The 26290-nt window shown below is 38.5% G+C and overlaps 1 protein-coding gene across 2 annotated transcripts in view; it reads left to right on the top strand.

Moving 5' to 3' along the window:
• Positions 1-3486: 3486 nt before the first annotated feature.
• DPY19L4 (dpy-19 like 4) overlaps positions 3487-26290 on the top strand; it is a 63950-nt gene continuing 41146 nt past the window's right edge. The window contains exons 1-6 of one of the 2 annotated variants that reach the window (XM_012772838.3): positions 3487-3851; positions 9426-9536; positions 17320-17444; positions 23689-23779; positions 24035-24156; positions 24261-24406. In XM_012772838.3, the coding sequence (XP_012628292.1) occupies positions 3836-3851; positions 9426-9536; positions 17320-17444; positions 23689-23779; positions 24035-24156; positions 24261-24406 (611 nt within the window). In that variant the 5' untranslated portion in view covers positions 3487-3835. The remainder of the gene's footprint in view (positions 3852-9425; positions 9537-17319; positions 17445-23688; positions 23780-24034; positions 24157-24260; positions 24407-26290) is intronic. The other variant, XM_012772839.3, reaches the window with a different exon arrangement.

Raw genomic sequence — 26290 nt, 5'->3', positions numbered from 1 at the left:
CAGAGTCTCACTTTGTTGCCCAGGCTAGAGTGAGTGCCGTGGCGTCAGCCTGGCTCACAGCAACCTCAATCTCCGGGGCTCAGGGATCCTACTGCCTCAGCCTCCCAAGTAGCTGGGACTACAGGCATGCGCCACCATGCCCGGCTAATTTTTTGTATATATATTTTTTAGTTGGTCAATTAATTTATTTCTATTTTTGGTAGAGACAGGGTCTCCCTCAGGCTGGTTTCGAACTCCTGACCTTGAGCAATCTGCCCGCCTCGGCCTCCCAAAGTGCTAGGATTACAGGCGTGAGCCACCGCGCCGGGCTAGATCCTCTTCTTTTTAGAAAAGGTAAAAGAAAAGCCCAATTATCCAAAGTCACCATTAGAACTAGGGACAAGTTGAAACAAAACAGTTTTAATTCAAGGAATAGTACTCATGGATAGTGCAAAATATACTAGTCATGTTGTCCTGCTAAACCACATTCAAGCTAATAATTATTACTATCAACAACTTGTAAGTCAATTCTTAAAATATTTGTCTACAATGTATTTTCAAAGAGTTTAAACCTGAGGCTAGATATAAAACATGGCCAAAATACCAACCAGAATATAATGGCAGTAAAGGCAAACTGATCACATTTGGTTCAGACTTCACAAGGAAGGCAGTGTTTGAGGGGAATCTCAAGGGGGATAATCAAGATCTTATTACATAATAAAGATGGGACAAAATTCCATATCTTTAATAGAAGAAAAGCTGAACTGACACAAGGGTTTCACACTTATGTTTTGTTAATACTATAATAGTATTGAGGTGAAGCATTTATCAGAAGAATGTTTTTGAAATACACTTTGCATATATTTCTTTGGTTTCAACTAGGTAAGTCCTCAAGGGCTGTTATGTTATAGTTTTCTCATATCTTGGCAGTACGTTGTCCTTGGCACACAGAATACACAGGATTAACTTTAAGATAGAGACCTCAGAAGTTATCTCTAACCCATCATTTATCACATCCAATATGTCATCAAGCACTGTAGATTTTATTTTTTATCTTTTGAATACATTCTCTTTGAACATTTTATTTCTATTTCCTTATTCCAGGCCTGTATTTTCTTCCTCAGTTTACTATAAAAGCCTCCTAATCTACATGTTCTAACGACTTCTTAAAGACTATTTCACATATCCATTGCATACAAAAGGGGTCAAGCTTCTAGAGGTGGTAGAAAATCATATTGCTCTTGGAGAGTAGATTATAAATAAAATACCACTTTGAGGAAACGTGGAGTGTTTAGAACTGATTAATGTGAGGCAAAGGGAAATGAAGTTATCCTTCAAATTTTGGATGGGAAACCGCACCCCATGGTTTTGCTGTGGTAACATAGTCAGGAATCAGGTTATCACCTGAAATTGCCTTAGGACCATGTGTTCACTAGCCTTGTGCATTACCATCTGGAAACAGCTGGCCTTATGGAATGACCTAATGAAATTGGCTATAATGCCTGTTGCAAGGCAACATCCTGAACAATTAAGGTTCTTTTTGGTTGAAGTATGTATTTTGAGTAAAAAAGGCTTATTTCTTTCACAGCAATATTATACCAGTTTGAGAATAAGATGCCCCACTCTCAACCTTATGCAGAGGTTTTAGGGTTCAAGGGAAGAATGTTTCTACTAAGGAACACAGCCACTAGTCAACTGATTTCTATTTGATGATCAAATATATATATATATATATATCTTCTGTCATATTTCCATTTCTCATTTTTTATTATTTATTTATTTTTTGAGTCAGAATCTTGTTCTGTCACCCAGGCTAGAGTGCAGCTGTTTGAGGTAGCTCACTGCAACCTCAAACTCCTATGCTCAAGTGATCCTCCTGTCTCAGCCTCCCATGTAGCTGGTATTGGCATGTACCGCCATGACCAGCTAATTTTTTAATATTTTGTAGAGGCTGAGTTTTGCTATATTGTCCAGGCTGGTATCGAACTCTTGGGCTCAAACAATCCTCCTACCTATGCTGCCCAAGTAGCTGGGACATTTCTCATTTTAAGAAGCTATTTTTTTTATATCATTTTTCTTTCCCCCACTATGGTATAGGGCAGGCATATTTTACAATTAAGACCATTAGTCAGCCGGGCGCGGTGGCTCACGCCTGTAATCCTAGCTCTCTGGGAGGCTGAGGCGGGTGGATTGCTCGAGGTCGGGAGTTCGAAACCAGCCTGAGCAAGAGCGAGACCACGTCTCTACTATAAATAGAAAGAAACTAATTGGCCAACTAATATATATAAAAAAATTAGCCGGGCATGGTGGCTCATGCCTGTAGTCCCAGCTACTTGGGAGGCTGAGACAGAAGGATTGCTTGAGCCCAGGAGTTTGAGGTTGCTGTGAGCTAGGCTGACGCCATGGCACTCACTCTAGCCTAGGCAACAAAGCGAGACTCTGTCTCAAAAAAAAAAAAAAAAAAAAGACCATTAGTCATCTTGAGCTGATCATGAAGGAAATGTAGGTATCGACTTGGAAAACAGCCAAACTCAATGGCTACTGTACTGGTGTCCCATGAGGTATGGCTCTTTTAGCCAGCTGATTTGATAAGAAGGACACTTGGTTATCTGCTGTCCGTGTCCATGGGCCCTACATATCCTGTGGTTTTCAAGGTCCCATACATTCTGTTCTCTTTCTCCTTTGACCCCAGGCCTGTTCTGGTGCATTCTTTCTAACTCCTTATGCAGTGTTGTTTGAAGGCAAAGCAAGACAGAGAAAAGACTTCCTGGAATTGTTTTTGCGCAGCACTGAAGAATGATGGCTTCTCTTCAAATATCCTAATTTGAAGGCACTATTAGGTAAATCTGGCTGCCTGCTAATAAGGGGATATCTATAATTACCTCATAACGTCAAGTTCTTATGCTTGTTTCTCCTGCTTTAAAATCTGTCAGTTCCTAAAATTACTTCTGAGCACTGTTGGGGAAAAGGTTCTGGTATTTGTTGGAGTATGCTAGGTAATAATGAAAGTGAAGACATACACAGTTTTAACAAATTAAACCTATGTTCTATTGCTGTTTGCTGTGGAATTTCTAATTGCACCCTACCCCAAGACCATAGTATTATTGGATTTTCCCCCAGAATATCATGAAATGCAATGTATTTGTTTAATTAGTTTTGCTGATTAAAAAGATTAAGTTCCAAGCACAAGCCTCTTTCTTGCAATGGTCAAGTGGCCTACTAAACCAAAGCGCCGACCCAGAACATTTTGCTGCACTCTGAAATCCCAGTGAGAATGCAGGCACTGATTGCAGTTGGGAGCACTGGGTTTCAGTTCTGGCTCTGACTAGCCTTGCGACTTCTACCGCGCTGGACCTCAGTTTCCCCTTTTCGAAAATGGGGCGAGGATAGGGGCTGGATCTGGATGGAGGGTGTATCTGATGATAGTCTCTGACTCGCTCAGTCGAATCACAAAAGTTGCAGAAAGCATGCTCAGATCCCCATTGTTTTGGAAGGGATGGGCGAAGGGAGAGGCCGTGGCGGGAAGCGGAACCCTCCAGCCTCGCTTTCCAGTTGAGGAAGCGGCCGGCATCGGCTGCCACAGGAGGCGCCCCCGGCGTGGAGTCTCCTTCCTGCCGGAGCAGGCCCAGGCGCCCCAGCGAAACGCTCCGGCCCTTCTCCGCTCCCGGCACTCTGGTTCCCTGGCCGCCTGGGGGGATGCGGTTGGCAGCTACACCGGAGGGGGGCGGGTCAGGAAGTGGGGGCGCGGCGGCCGGGAGCAGGCCCGGGGCGGCCGAAGGGTTGGGCGACGCAGAGGGACGGAGACTGCGGGCCGCTCGGGAGCCGCCGCAGGGTCGCCCCGGCCTCCGCGGAGACGATGGCGGAGGAAGAAGGTGACGGCCCCGGGGTCCAGCGCGCCAACTGCCGCCCGCGGTCTGGGGAAGGAGGCGGGGGCGCGAGGGCCCGGAGGCCTGGGCTGCGGGTGGCCGGTGGCTGCGGTCGCGTGGGGAGGGCGCGAGGGAGCGGGGCGGCGGGGAGAGGTTTGCGGGGAAATTCCGCAGGAGCGGGGGGGATGGCCCGAAGTTTCGCCGGCCGAATTGGGAAGCAAAGGTGGAGCTTAAAGTTGGGAATCGGTAGCAAGAGCGAAAGCTTGTGGGGAGTGGTGGTGAAGGAGGGTTGTGAGCAGGTCGTTAATGAAGTGGGGGACGCGGCGAGATTTAGAGGACGTAGGTGCAGGTGCTGAGTGCGTGTTTGAGTGCGATGGGTTGTTTACACAGATGCCTCCCGAGCTGCGTGAGCTCTCTGAAGGTCTGTGGATACTGGCGAGCACAGAGTCACAGGCTGAGAGGCTCAGGCTCGACTGAGGCGTAAATAGAGGCGGGGACTTGAGGTAAACACGGTGTGGTGAATTGGGAGGGGTTGAGGACGCAGAGACTGAAGAAGGCCAAGTTCATTTATGGTTCAGGAGGAAAATGGCAAAGGGCAGGGGCATGTAAGTAGATTTGGGGGATGATGAGGCCAGGAGGGCTTCGAGTGTGAAAGTGGGTGGCCTGGAGAAAGGTTCCCGCGCCTCCTTAGGGCGAATGCCAGGAAAATCAATTTTTTCATCAATAATTATAGAAAATGATAGGCGTGAGAGAAAAATGGGAAGTTGGAGGAAACTTATTAGCTGGTGATAGATACTATAAGGAATATTTATGGCATAATAACTTCATGATACCTCTACTAGTTTCAGGAGCTACATGTGGTTTTGTCACTTGACCCAGCAGTTAGATTTTGTATTCTGGTGGAAAACACAACTTTTTACCTTACGAGTGGGGTCGTGAATGTGATAGTAAGTTGATCTAATTTAGATTTAATCCTTTTTTGAACCAAGAGTGCAAGGGAGGAGTTTATAAAATTCAGTAGAAATTAATTTTTAAAAATATTAAGTGTAAGAAGTGTTTGCTGAAAAATTAGCTGGGGGTGGTGGCACATGCCTGTAGTCCCAACTACTTGGGAGGCTGAGGCAGGAGGATTGCTTGAACCCAGGAGTTTGAGGTTGCAGTGGGCTATGATGATAGAATGGCACCCTATCCTGGGAGACAGAATGAGACCATGTCTCAAAAAAAAAAAAAAATAAGTATGGCTAGACCTTGGAATTCAAAACCAGACTCCTGGGGTTTTAATCCTGCGTCTGGTATTTACAAGCCATGTGACCCAGGCATGTTACCCATAAAGTCCCTGTCTGTGTCATGGGGGCTCTGATCTCTAATGGCACTTAGCTCCTAGAGTTGTCATGGGGGCTAAAAAATTTAATATTCAGGAAGCACATGGAATGGTTGCTGGAGCAACCATTAGCACTCAGTAGAGGTCTGCTAAATAGCTGATAGCCACCTTTTAAATTTCAGCACCACCACTACTCCATTTTGCCCTGCACCACCATTTTCATAAAATGCAATAAAAACAAATTACTAGAAACATAAGGGCCAGGTGAGGTGGTTCACGCCTGTAATCCTAGCACTCTGGGAGGCCGAGGTGGGAGGATTGGATAAGCTTGAGGCCAGGAGTTGGAGACTAGCCTGAACAAGAGCGAGACCCCTGTCTCTACAAAAATAGAAAAGAAAATTAGCTGGGTGCAGTGGCAAGCGCCTGTAGTTCCAGCTACTCCAGAGGCTGAGGCGGGGAATGACTTGAGCCCAGGACTTGGAGGTTGAAGTGAGCTATGATGACACCACTGCACTCTACCCTGGGGGACAGAGTGAGAGACTGTGTCTCAAAATAAATAAATAAATACAAACAAACAAATAAATAAATAAGTGTTTGCTGCCCTTGTCCTTATGCTCATGCTTGGTTCATATTTGTCTCCTCCACTTGAGTTTTCGGAGTGTTGAAGTTGATCTAAATTTAAGACACTGTAACTAAAAACAGCTACAAAATCCAAGCTATTTGTAGTTGGTAAGGAAGAATGTAGTTCCATTTGTTTCCTTGGTCCTATCTGTTGTTACACATATTGTAATTTGAAACATTTTCCTTTTCTGACTAACTGCAAATCTCTAGGGATAGGTTGATAGGCCAGCTTGTATGATCCTATGGGCACATTCATGCTTAATTTAAGTATCAAAAAAATTAACACTGCAATACTGGAAGTCTTTAATATATATCATGCAAAATGAAAAATTATTTTAGATTATATTTACTACTAATTAAATAGATATGATGTGGAACCAATTAAAAGACTATACCATTTTATAAAATTTACTTATGTGATGTAAATGATAAATGATTTTTGGTTGTAGAATTACAGGTAATTCAAAAGTAATTAAATACATCTTATATGGAACATCTTATATGGAACAATGGTTGCAGCTTTATTAAAATATAGTTTCAACAAATTTTTAATTCCATAAATATAATAGTCAACAATGAATAATTAAATTCATTTATTATAATGCTAGCAGTGATAATATTTATAGTAAACATGTCTATGTGCTAGGCATCATTCTGAGTGCTTTATGTTTATTTGGCACTCTGTATTTTTTTTTTTAAACACAAATTATCATGCCTGTAATCCTAGCACTCCGGGAGGTCGAGGTGGATGGATCGTTTGAGCTAAGGAGTTAGAGACCAGCCTGAGCAAGAGCAAGACCCCATCTCTACTAAAATTAGAAAGAAATTGATTGGCCAACTAAAAATATATAGAAAAAATTAGCCAGGCATGGTGGTGCATGCTTATAGTCCCAGCTACTGGGGAGGCTGAGGCAGAAGGATTGCTTGAGCCCAGGAGTTTGAGGTTGCTGTGAGCTAGGCTGATGCCACAGCACTCTAGCCTGGGCAACAGAGTGAGACTCTGCCTCAGAAAAAAACACCAGAAAACCACAAATTATCTTGTATTCCGCTATATTAAAATTAGACTAAATAGGCTGGGCACGGGGCTCATGCCTGTAATCCTAGCACTCTGGGAGGCTGAGGTAGGAGGATCACTTGAACTCAGGAGTTAAAGAGCAGTCAGAGTAAAAGCAAGACCCATCTCTACTATACATAGAAAAATTAGCAGTGCACTGGCTTGCCTATAGTTCCAGCTATGCCACTGCACTCTGCCTGGGGCAACAGAACAAGACTCTGTCTCAAAAAAAAAAAAAAAAGACTAAATAGTCTCTGTGTTTTACCTATATTCAGGTATTCTCTATATCCCTTTTTGCTTACCATTCACATTCACTGGATCCTCTTCATTGCCCAACTGTTTTCTAAGTAAATACTTTTTGGGAATCTGACCTTCTAAAACATGTTTTCCTTGATACAGTAGAGGATCAGCATGTTTATAGTTATGCTTCTTGAAAGAAATGCTAGAGCGAAGAAAGAAGTGACAAACTTGAGTAGAGAAATATTAACATTTCATTTGGAAATTGCTATGTATAGTCTGGATAGACATTTATAAGCCTATTTGTAGCCCTGCTATTTCATTATGAAGATCACTGGCCCCAAGTCTAAAATAGCAGGCTATTTTTGTGGGTATGTTATCATCTTATTTAATTTGAGTTTTTCTTTACAATGCTATAAATATAAAATAGTGAAAAGGAAACTTGAATTCTACCCTAGAACTTTCCTATCAGAACTAATAATCTAGTTTGTCCATTGTTTTGGCCTTTGATGTTTTTCCTCCTAGAGCTATCTGGCTTTGTCTTTCAATTATGAAGTTATATGATTAATAGAAAGGAAATTGGCTGGGCGCGGTGGCTCATGCCTGTAATCCTAGCTCTCTGGGAGGCTGAGGCAGGCAGATTGCTTGAGGTCTGGAGTTCGAAACCAGCCTGAGCAAGAGCCAGACCCAGTTTCTACTATAAATAGAAAGAAATTAATTGGCCAACTAATATATATAGAAAAAATTAGCTGGGCATGGAGGCGCATGCCTGTAGTCCCAGCTACTCAGGAGGCTGAGGCAGAAGGATTGCTTGAGCCCAGGAGTTTAAGGTTGCTGTGAGCTAGGCTGACGCCATGGCACTCACTCTAGCCTGGGCAACAAAGCGAGACTCTGTCTCAAAAAAAAAAAAAAAAGGAAATTAGCTGGACAACTAAAAATATATAGGAAAAATTAGCTGGGCATGGTGACACATGCCTGTAGTTCCAGCTACTCGGGAGGCTGAGGCAGGAGGATTGCTTGAGCCCAGGAGTTTGAGGTTGCTGTGAGTTTGGCTGACACCATGGTACTCTAGCCCGGACAACAGAGTAAGACTTTGTCTCAAAAAAAAAAAAAAAAAAAAAAAAAGAAAGAAAAGAAAGGAAATGAGGTCAAATTTGTATCTGATCAGTTTTGTTTCTTGGTGACAGGCAAAAAGTTAGTTTTAGGGACAAAGTTAAGGAGGTTGGCTAAAATGAATACTATATTTCTCAAGTTGTACTTTTTGCCCCTACAATTGATATGCCACTAAAATTGCCACTAAAATTGATATGTTTTAAAATCAGTGCATGCATTCAGTATGATAGTGGGGTTCTTTTCCCCTTGAAAACCTGTTATTAAATAGTATCTTCAAATATATAGCATCACAGATCAAGAAAGTATAGTGTTATAGATCTTTTATAGATTATTTATTTCTATGGTCATTGATCATTGCTAATACAGATTCTTGAGAGATGACTGTTAAGATTTGTATACCTCATAAATTATTTGAAAATCTAAATTTTTTGTGTAAATTATACTTTCATAAAGTTCATTTATATGTACAAAGAGAACACTTTTAAGTTCCTAAAAGTGATGTATTTAATAAAGAAAATTTCTTAAAAGGAAAATGATAGTTTTTTATAAGAATACTTTTTATGTGAATATTCCCTTCCCAATTTATCTTAAAATGTGTATTTTTAGACTCTATATAACATAAAAGACCTATTTACCTGGCCTCTTGATCACATATAGTATATTGGCTTTTTTTTTTTTTTTTTTTTTTTTTGAGACAGTCTCAGTCTGTTGCTGGGGCAAGTGCTGTGGCATCAGCCTAGCTCATAGCAACCTGAGACTCCTGTGCTCAAGCAATCCTCAGCCTCTCTAGTAGCTGGGACTATAGGCACACACCACTATGCCAGGCTAATTTTTTCTATTTTTAGTACAGATGGGATCTCACTCTTGCTCAGGCTGGTCTCGAACTCCAGCTCAAGTTATCCTCCCGCCTTGGTCTCCCAGAGTGCTAGGATTACAGGTGTGAGCCACCTGGCCCAGCTAATATATTTGTTAACTATCTCAATAGATTTGTTAACTTGGTTTATCAATAGGACTCTCAAAAAGAGGTGTGGAGGGGTGGATCCTAAATTGTCTTTTTTTTTTTGTACAAAAGACAAGTTTGCAGGGTGCTAAAATAATTATGAAAAAGTTATCTTTCGTACTAAATAGGTCTCACTGTGACTTTTGCTTTAGTATAATAAAAGTTAATCAGCTTGGGATATAGATTAGAACAATTTTGATACACATATTGCAATGTTATCTCAAATGTTTTAAGGACCAACTGTAGAACTGCGCCAAAGAAAAAAGCCAAAGTCTTCAGAAAATAAGGAATCTGCCAAAGAAGAGAAAATCAATGACACTCCAATTCCTGAAAGAGCTCCAAAATGTAAGTGAGATAGAGTTGAAGTTTTCATGATACTATAAAAAAAAGTTATGCTAGAAAAAAATATATTGTGTTAATATCTTAATGTATAAACATATTTTGAGATTAAGTACATGGTTGACTTTTATTAGGTTTTGCTATAGAACAACCTCAAAATCTCACTGGCATGTGACAAACATTTATTTCTGATTAATATTACATGTTGTGGTTGTAGGTTGGCTGAAGTTTCCTGTGTTAAGAAGGAATAGCCCTTATTTAGGACATATTTTTCTTGTGACAGAGGAAAAGAGCAGGAGAACAGACAGAATCATGCAATGCTGCTTAAAGTTTCTGCTGACCTGGAACACTTTCACTTGGACTTACATTCTGTTGGCCCTAGCAAGTCATATAATCAGTTCAGGCAATTTGATAGAGAAATATACTCTGACTATAGGGAAGTGTTGCAGATCATGTGGTAGGGACAAGAATCTATAATCTTTTTATAGGGAAGTAGAAAATAGTTAAGAAAATAATATAGTTTATCACACCCGTCCTTTTGGTTGTAAATATTTATTTCCTTCCCTCAGACAAAATACACTTACTTCTTCCTACACCCTAAGAAAGACAATCTTACCTAGTCACAGCATGAATCTTAAACCTAAGGTCTTCTTACCTACTTCAGGGTCACCTATGACTCATTCTGATCCAGAGACCTATGAACTAAAAGACAAGTTATTGGGCGGGGAGAAAAAAAAAAGACAAGTTATCTGTTTTGTGTCAGGGGTTCCCAAGACCACTCCCATGTTTGGTAATTAGCTAGAAGGATTTGCAGGTCTCAGAATACAGTTGTGCTTACTATGATTTATTATAGTGAACAATACAAAACAAAATTAGCAGAGGGAGAAGGCCCATGGGGTGAAATCCATAAGCCAGGGACAAGCTTCTAAAATTCCATTCCCAATGGAGTCACACAGGATGTGCTTGCTTCCTTCAGCATCAAATTGTGACATTTATAAAGTTTTGTCTACTAGGGAAGCTCATTAGTGACTCAGTGCTCAGGGTCTTTATTGTTGGCTGGTCATGTAGGTAGCCTCTGCCTACCATGTGCCAAAATTCTTGACTTCCAGGAGGAAAGCATAAACTACATTGTTTGTACAAACAGGGTAGGCACAGTAAACCACTCTTATCAGTTAGAGGATGGTGGGAACTCTCCTAAAATTCACATTCCCAGATGCCAGCCAAGAGCCTACATTGTAAGTAGGCCTTTCTTAGGAAAGCAGTCTCAGGTCTGCTATATTAATTCTTTTCTGCACATGCCCCATCTTTTAACATACATTGTTGGATAAGAGCAGGATAACCAGAATAAATGCATCTATTCAGAAAGGAAGAGTAGGAGACATAGAGTAGGAGACATACAGCAGCCACTAGTCCATAGTAATTCTGAAATCCTACTAGACAATATGTCTTCATACTCTTGGGTAGGGAATCTTTCATGATTATGCCCCAATTGTGTTTCTTGGGAATTGCTTCCCAGTCCATTGGCTCCATGGTCCTTGGCTCTATCCTTTGGAGCTCTTTCTTTTTCCCTTATCCTTCATAACCATATCTTAAGATGTGCTTAAAGAATGTCATTTTTAGGGGCTGAACAGCTTTCTCAGATTGCTTCCTGTCCATAGAAAGTTGAGGGTCTGTATATAAATTTGCTGAAATAAGACAAAGGCAGTGGGTCATCTATAGATTAGTTTAGGGGCTGGAAGCAAGAAAACTGTTTTTGGAAGGTGAAAAAAATGAAGATCCATATTATGAAGTAACAAAACATTTGGTAATACCAGTTCCTGTGAATTAATATATATATATATATATATATATATAATATATATATATATTGGTAGTGACAGGGTCTTCCTGTGTTGCCCATGCTTGTCTTGAACTTCTGGCCTCAAGCAATCTTTCTGTCCTTTTTTTTTTGAGACAGAGTCTCACTTTGTTTCCCAGGCTAGAGTGAGTGCTGTGGCGTCAGCCTAGCTCACAGTAACCTCAAACTCCTGGGCTCAAGCAATCCTTCTGCCTCAGCCTCCTGAGTAGCTGGGGCTACAGGCATGCGCCACCATGCCCAGCTAATTTTTTCTATATATATTAGTTGTCCAATTAATTTCTTTCTATTTATAGTAGAGACGGGGTCTGGCTCTTGCTCAGGCTGGTTTAGAACTCCTGACCTGGAGTAATCCACCCGCCTCGGCCTCACAGAGTGCTAGGATTACAGGTGTGAGCCACTGCACCCAGCCAGTCCTTCTGTCTTGGCCTTCCAAAGTGTATGAACCACCCAGCCTGGCTAATTTTTTTTTTTTTAATGGGTCTCACTCTGTTATCCAGGCTGGAATGCAATGTTCATAGTTCACTGTAACCTTGCCCTCCTGGGCTCAAGTGATTCTCCTACCTCAGTCTCCCAAATATCTGGGACTACAGGCACATGCTGCTATAATTTTAATACTAATTTTAAAAAAATCATTTTAGGTAACCAGATTGTAAAACAGAATATTACTAGAGTACCTTGTTATTATCAGCTGCATTTGACTACTGGAAAGAGCTGAGTTTAGAACAGAATTGGCCTATTTGCAAGGGGGAATGAAGAAGAAAATAGAGAATGCAAAAATTCTGAGTCTTATAGTATTGAAATTAGAACTGTTTGTCTTTTTCAATCAATAGAAATTAAAATCAAGAAACACTTAGAGTAACAAAGGCAAGTTAAGATGAGTCCTCAGAGCAAAGACCAAATCAAGGACATGGTTGTTGTAGAATTTGTTAAAATGCATGAATGAATTAAGGTAGTTCCTACTAAATACTTTTAATTAGATATAGGACTTAGGAAAAAAAGAAATAAAGGTATCAATATTAGCCCACAAAAGTTTGATAAGCTCAAACTATGTTTAATTAAGCCTTTGAGAAGGCATATCTAGAAAAAACTGTGGATATAGGTATTGGAACATGGAGCTGACTGGAATCAAGTAGATAAAAAGTCAATAAAATTTTTCTTTCTTTGCAAAAATGAGTGATATAATTTTTCTAAGTTGAGATATAATTAACATAAAATTAAATGCACAGAATTTTAGGTGTTTAATTAAATAAATTTTGATACTTGAATGTAGCTAAAACAAAATATAGAACATTTCTATTATCGCAGAAAGTTTCCTTATATTTCTTTCCAGTTGATTTTCACTACTGCCCCACCCTAAGGCAACCCAACCATATTTTATCAGTACTGAATAATTAATTTTGTATGTTCTAGAACTTTAATATAAATGGAATCATACAAACATATATGCCTTGGTGTCTGGATTCTTTCATTCACCTTGGTATATTATCCTTTAAAAATATGATCATTTTTAGGCCGGGCGCGGTGGCTCACGCCTGTAATCCTAGCTCTCTGGGAGGCTGAGGCGGGCGGATTGCTCGAGGTCAGGAGTTCGAAACCAGCCTGAGCAAGAGTGAGACCCCGTCTCTACTATAAATAGAAAGAAATTAATTGGCCAAATAATATATATAGAAAAAATTAGCCGGGCATGGTGGCGCATGCCTGTAGTCCCAGCCACTTGGGAGGCTGAGGCAGAAGGATCGCTTGAGCCCAGGAGTTTGAGGTTGCTGTGAGCTAGGCTGATGCCATGGCACTCATTCTAGCCTGGGCAACAAAGCGAGACTCTGTCTCAAAAAAAAAAAAAAAAAAAAAAAAATATGATCATTTTGAGATTTATCCATATTGTGTATATCAATAGTTCATTCTTTTTTATTGCTGAGTAGTATTTCACCATTTGAGTACACAGTCATGGGTTGTTTAATGACAGGAATACATTCTGAGAAATGCATCAGTAGGTGATTTCATCATTGTGAGAACATAGAGTGAACTTACACAAACCTAAGTGGTATAGCCTACCACACACTTAAGCTATATAGTACAGCCTATTGCTCTTAGGCTACAAACTTATGCAGCGTATTACTCTACTGAATACTGTAGGCAATTATATTTGTGTATCTAAACATAACTAAATATTGCAAAGGTATAATAAAAATATAGTATTATAATCTTAGGGGACCACCATTGTATATGTGGTCAATCATTGACTGAAACATTATGTGGCACAGGACTGTACCATAATTGTTTATCCCTTCTTCTCTTGTTGGGCATTTGGGTTGTTTCAGTATTTAGTTATGAATAAGGCTGCTGTGAACATTCTTATACGAGTCTCTTCGGAGATATGTTTTCATTTCTCTTAGGTAAATGCCTAGGAGAAGAATTACTGGTTAAACTTTTGAGAGACTGTTCTGTCAAAAGAAGTTCCTGCCTAGATTCAAAAGGACTCAACTCTTCAGGTCTTAAAAAATGGCATTTAAGCCTCTATTCCATAGTCTGAGTAAGCTACTTTTAGGTTCTCTTTTGAGAAGGAGCGAATGTGCTTTATTTTTAGGAAGGAAGTGAATGTTTATAACTAAGGTAGCATAACATGGTGGACTGTTTTATTGTTTACAAACATTTGTTCCTTTCCCTAAAAGTGGATTATACATCTTTCCATTGCCATGTGATTTGGACTGCCTCTCTGAGGCAGAGTACTCATCCCTACCTCATCGTAAGGCTTATGATGTGATTTGCCAGGGCCAATGGAATGTAAGTGGAAGTAATAGTGTACAAGTTCTGAGCAGAAACTCTGCCTGGTTTCCAGCTCTTTTCCTCTGTCATGAGAATACTATGTCCCAAATAGGGACTGACTCCAGTCTGGAACTCAGAAGATACAAGAGCCAGAGCTAATCTAAAGTCTAGAATTGGGTGACAGTTTGGGACAGAGTCACTGCTGACCCACAATCCATAAATAATATGAGAAATAAACCTTTGTTTTATAAGCCAGTGATATTTTGGGGTCACTTTTGTTATCACAGCAAAGCTGACTAATAGAATGGCCATTAAAAAAATTTGGGAAATATTAATATAAGAATAAAAATTAAACAATTTAGACATAAGCCCTACAATGTAATATTCCCCGCCACTAAAAAAATGTATTTTCCAGGTAGAAAATGTGGAAAAGAGAGAAAAGAAGAATAAAGATAACATCCATAATTTCACTAGATATAACTATTAAAATTTTAGCATAAGTATTGCTTATATTTTTTCCTGTGTATTTATACTTTTTTTCACTTTTTGTGAAATTGAATCCTACATTTCTTAATATGTCATTAGCTTTTTTTTTTTTTTTTGAGACAGAGTCTCACTTTGTTGTCCAGGCTAGAGTGAGTGCCGTGGCGTCAGCCTAGCTCACAGCAACCTCAAACTCCTGGGCTCAAGCGATCCTACTGCCTCAGCCTCCCGAGTAGCTGGGACTACAGGCATGTGCCACCATGCCCGGCTAATTTTTTACATATATATATCAGTTGGCCTTTCTATTTATAGTAGAGACGGGGTCTTGCTCTTGCTCAGGCTGGTTTTGAACTTCTGACCTCGAGCATCCGCCCGTCTCGGCCTCCCAGAGAGCTAGGATTACAGGCGTGAGCCACCGCGCCCGGCCTGTCATTAGCTTTTTTATGTGCATTAAATATTACTTAACTGTGTTTTGTGTTATCGATAGTGACATATATGTAATCTTTTTTTCTTTTTCTGTGCCTGATTAGCATTTTACAAATGAAGGGACTAGCTTATTAGGCTGGTTTATGACTGACAACTTAAGTAGAAGTCAAATCCTTTACTTTTCAATTTTTAAACTCAAATCCTTATTTCTTGAGACAATTTCCAGGGCCAACAACTCCTTATTTTCTTTCTTTTTTTTTTTTTTTTTTTGAGACAGAGTCTCACTTTGTTGCCCAGGCTACAGTGAGTGCCGTGGCGTCAGCCTAGCTCACAGCAACCTCAAACTCCTGGGCTCGAGCGATCCTTCTGTCTCAGCCTCCCGAGTAGCTGGGACTACAGGCATGTGCCACCATGCCTGGCTAATTTTTTATATATATATCAGTTGGCCAATTAGTTTCTTTCTATTTATAGTAGAGACGGGGTCTCGCTCTTGCTCAGGCTGGTTTTGAACTCCTGACCTTGAGCAATCCGCCCACCTCGGCCTCCCAGAGAGCTAGGATTACAGGCGTGAGCCACCGTGCCCGGCCTATTTTCTTTAAAATATATATACTTATGTCAAACACTGAAAGCTTGATGTCTATTCCATCTTTGACTTCTTACAAAAGCAAAATATTTATTATTAAGGTAAGACATTCATATATACAAATAGGTTGAATATACTTTTTATAATGTCTCCTGATAAACAAGATTTATTTGCCCATTGTCTAAGCTTTAATGAAAAAAAAATAAAAGGAACGATACACATTTAGAAACTTTGAAGTGCTTTCCCCTAGCTGCCACCATAGATCAGTTTTTCTTATTAGTTTTTATAGTTCATATTGTCAACATTGCTTTAACTATCTCATATATTTTTGCAGGTAGCTTGTGTTGTGTTACACAATGCTTGTGTTACACAATAATAATAGCTAATATTTTCTAAACCCTTACTATGTACCAGACACCATCCCAAATGCTTTATATGTGCCATTAGGAAACAAATTTTAAAACAATCATATCATACTGATGCTAATATTTGATTTATTTGGTAGTGTTTTTCAAACATTTTAGAATATAATTCTTACTAATTTAGTGATATCTAATTATTCTCAACTATGTTCCTGTGCAAACTAATATTTACTAATATTTGTTTTAAAAATAGCCTATATTTTTAGTTTAGCTAAACTAAAGCTAACAGAAGTTGGTTTTTACAAACCTGTCCATCATTTAGTAACGGAACACTGGCTTTAGGCCCTTAGGCTTGTGCTTGTTATACTTAATGACTGTAGCAGGACTGACTGAATCATTCTGTGTGTACAAAATCCAAATGTGTTTGATGTTATTTCATCAAGAAGTAGTTATACACACACACACACACACACACACACACACACACATATAACAGTTGTGTGTGATCTTTTACAACATAATTATCAAAACTTACTGAATTGTGCATTTTAAATAGCTGTAGTTTATAGTATGTAAGTTATTCTACAAAAAAGAATTCCTTGAAAGGAAAAAAAAATCAATAGTAATTCTGAATGTAATTTTATTTTTTATTTTAGATATTAGGTTGTACATTCCTTTTGATAACTTTTTTAAATTAATAAGACTAATTTTTTATCACCATAACCATTTTTAAGTGTTCGATTGTGTAGTGTTGTGTATTTATGTTGTTGTAAATAGATCTCAGAACTTTTTCATCTTGCAGAATATAGACTTTAATTTTAAAACAATTTTAGATTTATAGAAGAATTGAGCAGATAGTACAGAGTTCCCACATTACACCCTCCCACATGTAGTTTCCCTTATTAACGTTTTATGTTAGTGTGATACATTTTTTACAATTAATGAACCAATATTAATATATTATTATTAACTACAGTTCATATGTTATTTACATTACCTTAGTTTTTATCTAATGTCTTTTTTCTGTTCCAGGATCCTGTCCAAGTTACCATATTGCATTATTATGTCTCCTTAGATGCCTCTTGGCTTTGACAGTTTATCAGGCTCTCCTTGTTTAAAAGCCTTGACAGTGTGAGGAGTATTGGGGTATATTGTAGGGTATCCCTCTATTGGAATTGATCTGATATTTTTTTCATGATTATACTGGGGTTCTGGGTTTTTTAGAAGAAAGGGCATAGAGGTAGAATGCCATTTTTATCACATCATATCAAGGGTGTCTATTACCTTTTGATTACTTTTAATGTGCTTTTTCAGATGTATTATTTCAACGCTTTGCAAAGATTTTCATTGGCTGTCTTGCAGCACTTACTAGTGGTATGATGTATTCTCTCTACTTATCAGCATACCATGAACGGAAATTCTGGTTTTCCAACAGGCAGGTAAGAAGAAAGAATTTTGAGTATACGAAAGTTGTTTTTCTAGGGAGCCAAAATATATATGTGTAATACGTATGACAAGTGCTGTCTTATTTGTGGTTGTTAGAAACAAAATGCTGTAGAAGCTCTTTTGAGAACATGGTCATGGTATCAACCTTAAGAAATTCAATAGTATATTTCATAGAATAGAAACTAGTAGGGTGCTCTCCTTTGTGCAGTTAATTATCAGGGACTTCTGATGGCAGTGAAATGTTATGGGGTTTATTCAGCCTTTTAGTAGTGTTTTTTTTGAGACAGAGTCTCGCTTTGTTGCCCAAGCTAGAGTGAGTGCCGTGGCCTCAGCCTAACTCACAGCAACCTCAAACTCCTGGGCTCATGCAATCCTGTTGTCTCAGCCTCCTTTTAGTAGTTTTGATAACTCACATTTCAGAAGCAGTCTGTGGAAGTTTCAGCATTAAAATATTTTAATTTTTAGATCATATGATTAGAATGTTTTGGGAGGGTTGAAAGTGATTAAAAGGTATGACATAATTTTTTTATAATAAAACATACTAATTTATTTAATATGTAAGTACTTAAACATAACTGTAGTAGAAACAATCAAGTAATCATATATTTTTACTGATATATAGAATCACCATGAATGCTATAGCTACAAATGCAAATTGATATAGGAATGTTGTGTTGAGTACTCAAATACCATGAACTTGTGAACAATCCTTTGTGAAGTTCTGAACAGAGCCAACTACGGTCTCCTCTCAATTAAATAATATTTGCATCCCTAAAAAAATTTTGTGAATACTAACACCATGCAAAAAATATGTTGCTTGCATGTAAAACATTGCTTACATGTAAAATATTTATTTATTTATTTTTTATTTCAGAATATTACAGGGGTAATGACATAGTATTTCTCAAGGTGTTGCCTCATGTTACTATGATTGTTTGGTTTTAATTCCACAGACTCTTTAGTCACTATCGTTATATTTATGATTTCATGGTTTGACCTTTGAAATAGTTTGTTTTCAAAGTTCGCTTGACTTTATAGGGTTTTAAAATTTTTTAACCCAGACTGGTTTTTTTTTTGAGACAGAGTCTCACTTTGTTGCCCAGGCTACAGTGAGTGCTATGGTGTCAGCTTAGCTCACAGCAACCTCAAACTCCTGGGCTCAAGCAATCCTGCTGCCTCAGTCTCTCGAGTAGCTGGGACTACAGGCATGCGCCACCATGCCCGGCTAATTTTTTCTATATATATTAGTTGTCCAATTAATTTCTTTCTATTTATAGTAGAGACGGGGGTCTCACTCTTGCTCAGGCTGGTTTTAAACTCCTGACCTCGAGCAATCTACCCGCCTCGGCTTCCCAGAGTGCTAGGATTACAGGCGTGAGCCACTGCGCTGGGCCCAGACTGGGTTTTTTGTTGTTTTTATTTTTGAGCAGGTAGTCAAAGCTTACTAAGCCATGGATTTACTTAACACCACCAAAACATTTAACTGAATAATTACTGACTACACGTGTATTGATTTAGCTATTACTATAGCATATGTTATTTTCTTGAAAATGTTATGCAAATTAATAGTATTTCTCAATACTGGATATATGATTGAATCATCTGAAATCTTTAAAAAGATAACCTCCATTTCAGATTCTTAGGTAGAAGTAGGGGGAAGGGCTGGGATCAGTACTTCAAAAAATATTTCCAAGTGATTCTGTGGTATAGGCAGAACTGAGAACAACCAAAGGTTTGAAAATATAGAAGGCCTTCATCAAGAACTTTGTTTTTTTAATGCATTGTGTATTGGCCAGGAGCATTACAGTACCTGGGAGCCTTTTCAGAATTGCAGACTCTCAGACCCCAATTTAGAATAAAAATTTACATTTTAGTGAAGTTTCTAGGTGTTTCATATGCACAGTAAGTTTGAGAAACACTGCTTGAGAGTTTAATCTTTGTGTTTTTTTTTTTTGTTTGTTTGTTTTTGAGACAGAGTCTCACTTTGTTGCCCAGGCTAGAGTGAGTGCTGTGGCATCAGCCTAGCTCACAGCAACCTCAAACTCCTGGGCTCAAGCAATCCTCCTGCCTCAACCTCCCAAGTAGGTGGGACTATAGGCATATGCCACCATGCTCAGCTAATTTTTTCTCTATATATTAGTTGGCCAATTAATTTCTTTCTATTTATAGTAGAGATGGGGTCTTGCTCTTGCTCAGGCTGGTTTCGAACTCCTGTCCTTGAGCAATCTGCCCACCTCGGCCTCCTAGAATGCTGGGATTACAGACGTGAGCCAGAGTTTAATCTTTGAAATCTTAAACAGAAACATCTGTTTTTATTCATAAAAAATCATTGTAAGGAAATTTATTTAGGTAAGTAAGCTCTATCTTAATACACTCAGCCTGCTGTAACAAAATACCATAAACTAAGTGGCTTTTTCAACAGAAATTTATTTCTCACAATTCTGGGGGCTGAGAAGTCTAAGATCACTGTGTAGGCAGATTTGGTGTCTGGTGAAGGCCCACTTTCTGGTTGGTAGCTGGCCATCTTCTTGCTGTGTCCTCAAATGGTAGAAGGGGTGAGGGATCTCTGTGTGCCCTCTTTTATAAGAGCACTAATCCCATTTGGGAAGTCTCTGCCTTCATGGCCTAAGCATCTCCCAAAGATCCCACTTCCAAATGCCTTCATATTGGAGCTTAGATTTCAACATATGAATTTTGGGAGGATGTAAACATTCAGACCATAGTAAGCTCTAAATGGGGAAAAAAGGGTTCATTGGTCCAATAGATCTGGGGAAGACTTCCTCTTGGGGATTCACAGGGTATAACAAATACTGGAACTCTGAAAAGTCTTGCAATAAAGAAAGCCGTGTAGCTGGGTTTAATCCAGCCTTTCTCAAAATTTATTTAGCTACAGAGCTCTTTAGTAACACCCATCAACATCTTAGGAAGTTCTGTTGATCAAACTTTGGAAAAATGCTCTAACTAATGTCTTTTGTTGTTGTACTAATTTGTAAATATTATGTGAGAACATCAAGTTTGATTTTATTTTATTTTTGTTTTTGAAGTATCTAACTTTATTAATATTGCAGGTTAATAAAAACATTTAAAAACACATGGTATCAGGAAGAACTCTGAAATCCTCAGAAGATAGCTATAGCTTAGGCATATTGTTTCTCAGTCCTCGGGCAGTTGCTCCATATATCACATTATGTAGCCCACTTCTATTTCCTATTGAAGAGAAAATGAAGCATAGGATGTACAATGATCTAATGTTAGGCACTTCCTTGACTTCATCAATATTGATGGATAGAGAAGAAAAGTGTGTTTTAAAATTTGGAAAGAGGTTCTGTGCACTTTAAAATGTCCACAATGTCCTCTTCGTAAACTGTAGAAGCCAGCCATTTGGACTGCCTTGGGTCGATGTATGTAGTGGGAGGTGCTGATGGTTTGTCTTGCTCAACAACACACCTGACAAACATGAATGCTCGCTTTGGCTTTGTTTTTGAGATAAATGTAAGCACAGAGCTAAAAACAATCTTCCCTTTTAAAATCTCATATTGGATGTCACAGTAAGCTGTAGGGTACAAAAATATGTAAAAGTCCTGCCACACATTGGTTACAGGACATCCACGTCCAAGAAACACCTCATCAGAAAGTACATACCAACTGCCAATTGTCAACACTCTAATTTTGATATGAAGCCAGTCAAGACTACAGGATATCGCCAAGTCTTGTGGTGCTCCATATTCGTCATAGCAACAAAGAGAAAAATTAAAGCCAACTTCATGATACCAGACCCAAGGCAGCGACCTCTCAAGATGCACACAATAAAGTTGATTTTAAAAGATTATAGGTTCAAAAGAAGACCCCGAATATCAAAAGCAATTCTAGGCAACAAAAACAAAATGGGAGGCATTAATATGCCAGATATCAAACTATACTACAAAGCTGTAGTAATTAAATCAATATGGTATTGGCACAAAAATAGGAATATGGACCAGTGGAACAGATGTGAGAATCCTGATATAAAACCATCCTCATATAGCCATCTAATCTTTGACAAAGCAGACAAAAACATACGCTGGAGAAAAGAATCCCTTTTCAATAAATGGTGCTGGGAAAACTGGATAGCCACCTGTAGAAGGCTAAAACAGGACCCACACCTTTCACCTCTCAAAAAAATCAACTCACGCTGGATAACAGACTTAAACCTAAGGTATGAAACTATTAGAATTCTAGAGGAAAAAGTTGGAAACACTCTCCTAGACATTGGCCTAGGCAAAGAGTTTATGAAGAAGTCCCCAAAGGCAATCACAGCAGCAACAAAAATAAATAAATGGGACATGATCAAACTACAAAGCTTCTGCACAGCCAAAGAAATAGTCATGAAAGTAAACAGACAACCTACAGAATGGGAGAAAATTTTTGCATCCTATGCATCCGATAAGGGACTGATAACTAGAATATACTTAGAACTCACGAAAATCAGGAAGAAAAAATCAAATAACCCCATTAAAAAGTGGGCAAAGGACTTGAACAGAAACTTTTCTAAAGAAGACAGAAGAATGGCCAACAAACATATGAAGAAATGCTCAACATCTCTAATCATCAGGGAAATGCAAATCAAAACCACAATGAGATATCACTTAACCCCAGTGAGAATGGCCTTTATCAAAAAGTCTCCAAACAATAAATGCTGGTGTGGTTGCGGAGAGAGAGGAACACTCCTACACTGGTGGTGGGACTGCAAACTAGTTCAACCTCTGTGGAAAGCAATATGGAGATACCTTAAAGCGTTACAAGTGAATCTACCATTTGATCCAGCAATCCCATTGCTGGGCATCTACCCAAAAGATCCAATGACACTCTACAAAAAAGACACCTTCACTTGAATGTTTATAGCAGCACAATTCATAATTGCAAGGCTGTGGAAACAGCCCAAGTGCCCATCAATCCAAGAATGGATTAATAAAATGTGGTATATGTATACCATGGAGTACTATTCAGCTCTAAGAAACAATGGTGACATAGCACATCTTATATTTTCCTGGTTAGAGCTGGAACCCATACTATTAAGTGAAGTTTCCCAAGAATGGAAAAACAAGCACCACATATACTCACCAGCAAATTGGTATTAACTGAACAGCACCTAAGTGGTCACATAGGTACTACAGTAATAGGGTATTGGGCAGGTGGGAGGGGGGAGGGGGGCGGGTGTATACATATATAATGAGTGAGATGTGCACCATCTGGGGGATGGTCATGATGGAGATTCAGACTTGTGGGGGGAGGGGGAGAAATGGGCATTTATTGAAACCTTAAAATCTGTACCCCCATAATATGCTGAAATAAAAAAAAAAGATTATAGGTTCATAAAAGTTTAATTCAGTATAAAAAGCACAAGGCCTTCTAATAATTTTGACTACTACATTATTGGTTCTGTTTAGCCTAATTTTAGGAATTTTAAGACTTGCATATATTTCTGAAAGTTCATTTGTAGAGTACTGATTAAGTATCTACTGCTTTTGAAAAGTACTAAGTAAAATGGCTTACTGTTCTGGATACATAGGAATGTGGAATAGTAATAGAAAATACTACTTACTTCCTAAACATGTTTTTATTATGGACCTGTAACATTTCAACTATCATTTGTTATTATCTGTCTTACTATTTTTACTATCCTTAGGGCATTTCTTTTGGTTTTCCCTTTAGATTTTCCTTATATATAAAACAGGTAATGACTTTGAGTTATAATCAATTTTAAACTTTAAGTGTTTTGATTAAAATGAAAACAGCTACTTGGATATCTGAGGCGGAAGGATTGCTTGAGCCCAGGAATTCTTGGATGCTGTGAGCTATGCCTGCACCTGTGAATAGCCACTGCACTGCAGCCTGGACAACATAGCAAAACTCTTGTCTCTTAAACAAATGAAAAATTTAACCTCCTCATTAATATGGCTCCTGGTGATTAATGGAAATTCAAACATGTCTGAATAAAAGGATAAATAAATATGTTAATTTAGGAGATGAGGAGGGAGAAGGAAGATTGCAGCTGAAATTTAAAACACTGGTATTTACTTTTTAATTATTATGGGTGCATACTTCTTATATATCTTTATAGAGTAAATGTGATGTTTCGATACAAGCATACAATGTGAAATTAGTCAAATCAGGGTAATTGGGGTATCTATCACCTCAGGCATTTAACATTTCTTTGTAAAACACTGATATTTAAATAATCATTTCATTTTCTTTTAGGAGCTTGAACGAGAGATCACATTTCAGGGTGATAGTGCCATTTATTACTCCTATTATAAAGATATGTTAAAGGCACCTTCATTTGAAAGAGGTATGATAATCACAGTTATATTTTTAATAACTATTTTTCTAAACTAAAACATTATTCTATATTGGAGCCTTTGTGGGGATTTGTCTCAGAATACAGGTATTTTTCTATATAATACTTAATAAAAATATTGGAAAAATGAGACATGGATATTATATTTTGGGATTTCTTGATAATATTAAATAATGGCTAATGAATGACATATTTTTAATTATTTTAAAAACAGAATAATCTGGAGAAAAATCTTTCTGCCTTTAGGTGTTTACGAACTGACACACAATAACAAAACTGTATCTCTGAAGACTATAAATGCAGTGCAGCAAATGTCTCTATATCCAGAACTTATCACCAGTATTTTGTATCATGCAACTGGAAGCAATGTATGTGTTTTTCTTTTGACCTTCATGTCGATTTTCTCAAATATTTATGAATCCTCAAATTATTTAATGTCATCCTATTATCTCACTCTCTTTTTTCCATTTAGGAGATTATGGAGCCAGTATATTTTTATGTTAGCATTGTTTTGGGGTTACAAGGAATATATGTTATTGCTTTATTTGTTACAAGTTGGCTTATGAGTGGAACATGGCTAGCAGGAATGCTTACTGTTGCGTGGTTCATTATTAACAGGTAAGAAGGGTGTTTCTAATTGATTTTTACAATTTTTTGTGGCTATGGTAGTCAGTTTTCTTTTTTTTTTTTTTTTTTTTTTTTTTTTTTAGGCATTCCCAAACATTCTGTATGGTAGTCAGTTTTCTGAAGATGCCCCCCATCCCCAAGGTTTTTCCCACCTTAATCCCTAGAACCTACGAATATGGTGAGATGTCATTACTGTGATTATGTTATGTTATATAGCACGTTGACCTTAAGGTAGGAAGATTACCCTGCAGGCCTGATTTACTTATATGAGCCTTTAAAAGCAGAGAGTTTTTTCCAGCTTAGAAGGGGAAGTAAGAGAGATATAAAGCATGAGAAGGATTTACTGTACCACTCCTGGCTTGAAGTGAGGAGGAAATGAATTCTGGCAACAACCAGTGAGCATGTAAGAGGACTGCAAGCCCCCTGTGGGAACTGTACCCTGGCTAATGCTTTGATTTTAGCTCAGGGACACTCAGAGCAGAGAATCCAGCCATACTCAGCTGGCCTTTGTGAGATAATAAATTTGGGTTGTTTTAAGCCCCTGCATTTGTGGTCATTTGTCATGCAACAAGAGAAAAATAATACACCTGCCTTGTATCTCTTTTTTCAGACCTAGTGACACTGGCATACATGGATATACCTCTTCTTTCCTCTTTTATTTAAAATTGATGACATAACTTCTTGAAAAGGAGTAGGCATCAGATACATCACTATTAAGTTAACCACTATAGATAAGGGCTCTATATTAATCTGTGACAGGTACAAAGCGATATGGAAAATTGAGACCAGCAAAAATAAAATAATAACTATATTCCTACCACCTAGAGATCACTCATCATTGTTTATACCCTGGTGCATATTGTTTTGGATCATTTTCTATATGAGAGAGAGTGTGTGTGTGTGCATATATGTATTTGTATGTATATTTTTTTTTTTTTTTTTTTTGAGTCTCACTTGTTGCCCAGGCTAGAGTGAGTGCCGTGGCGTCAGCCTAGCTCACAGCAACCTCAAACTCCTGGGCTCAAGCAATCCTTCTGCCTCAGCCTCCCAAGTAGCTGGGACTACAGGCATGCGCCACCATGCCCAGCTAATTTTATATATATATATATATTAGTTGGCCAATTAATTTCTTTCTATTTATAGTAGAGACGGGGTCTTGCTCTTGCTCAGGCTGGTTTCGAACTCCTGACCTCGAGCAATCCGCTCGCCTCAGCCTCCCAGAGTGCTAGGATTACAGGCGTGAGCCACCGCGCCCGGCTTGTATGTATATTTTTTTTTACCAAAATGACATAGTACACATACGTACTATATCTGTACTGTTTTATATGCTTTCTTTATTCCACAATCTCTACCTTTCTGTTTCAATAACTTTTTATTTAATCCAGTCTATATTATGATTTCCCTACTTAACCCCCAAATTCCTTATTTAGGGGATTTTTTTTTTTTTTTTTTTACCATTCACCATTTACGTAAGGGTTGTAATCTTTGCCTTAACTAGTAATTTCATAAGGGTTTATAAAATTGTAATTTTCTATTTTTGTTAGCTACATTCTTCAAAAGAATTTTTCTTCACTAACCAGGGCTCTTTGGTTACCTTCGAATTTAGGAACTATTAGAAAGTAAGGACAAAATGCTTAATTTCATTTTATTGATTGATTGATTGATTGAGACAGAGTCTCACTCTATTGCCTGGGCTAGATTGCCGTGGCATCAGCCTGGTTCACAGCAACCTCAAACTCCTGGCCTCAAGCAATCCTACTGCCTCAGCCTCCTAAGTAGCTGGGACTACAAGCATGCGCCACCATGACTGGCTAATTTTTTTGATTTTTGGTAGAGACGGAGTCTTGCTCTTGCTCAGTCTGGTCTTGAACTCCT

This window comes from Microcebus murinus, chromosome 7 (genome assembly GCF_040939455.1).
Source record: "Microcebus murinus isolate Inina chromosome 7, M.murinus_Inina_mat1.0, whole genome shotgun sequence".
Classification (NCBI taxonomy): domain Eukaryota; kingdom Metazoa; phylum Chordata; class Mammalia; order Primates; family Cheirogaleidae; genus Microcebus; species Microcebus murinus.
Note: the sequence above shows the minus strand (reverse complement) of the source record. Positions and strands in the feature narration are given on the sequence as shown.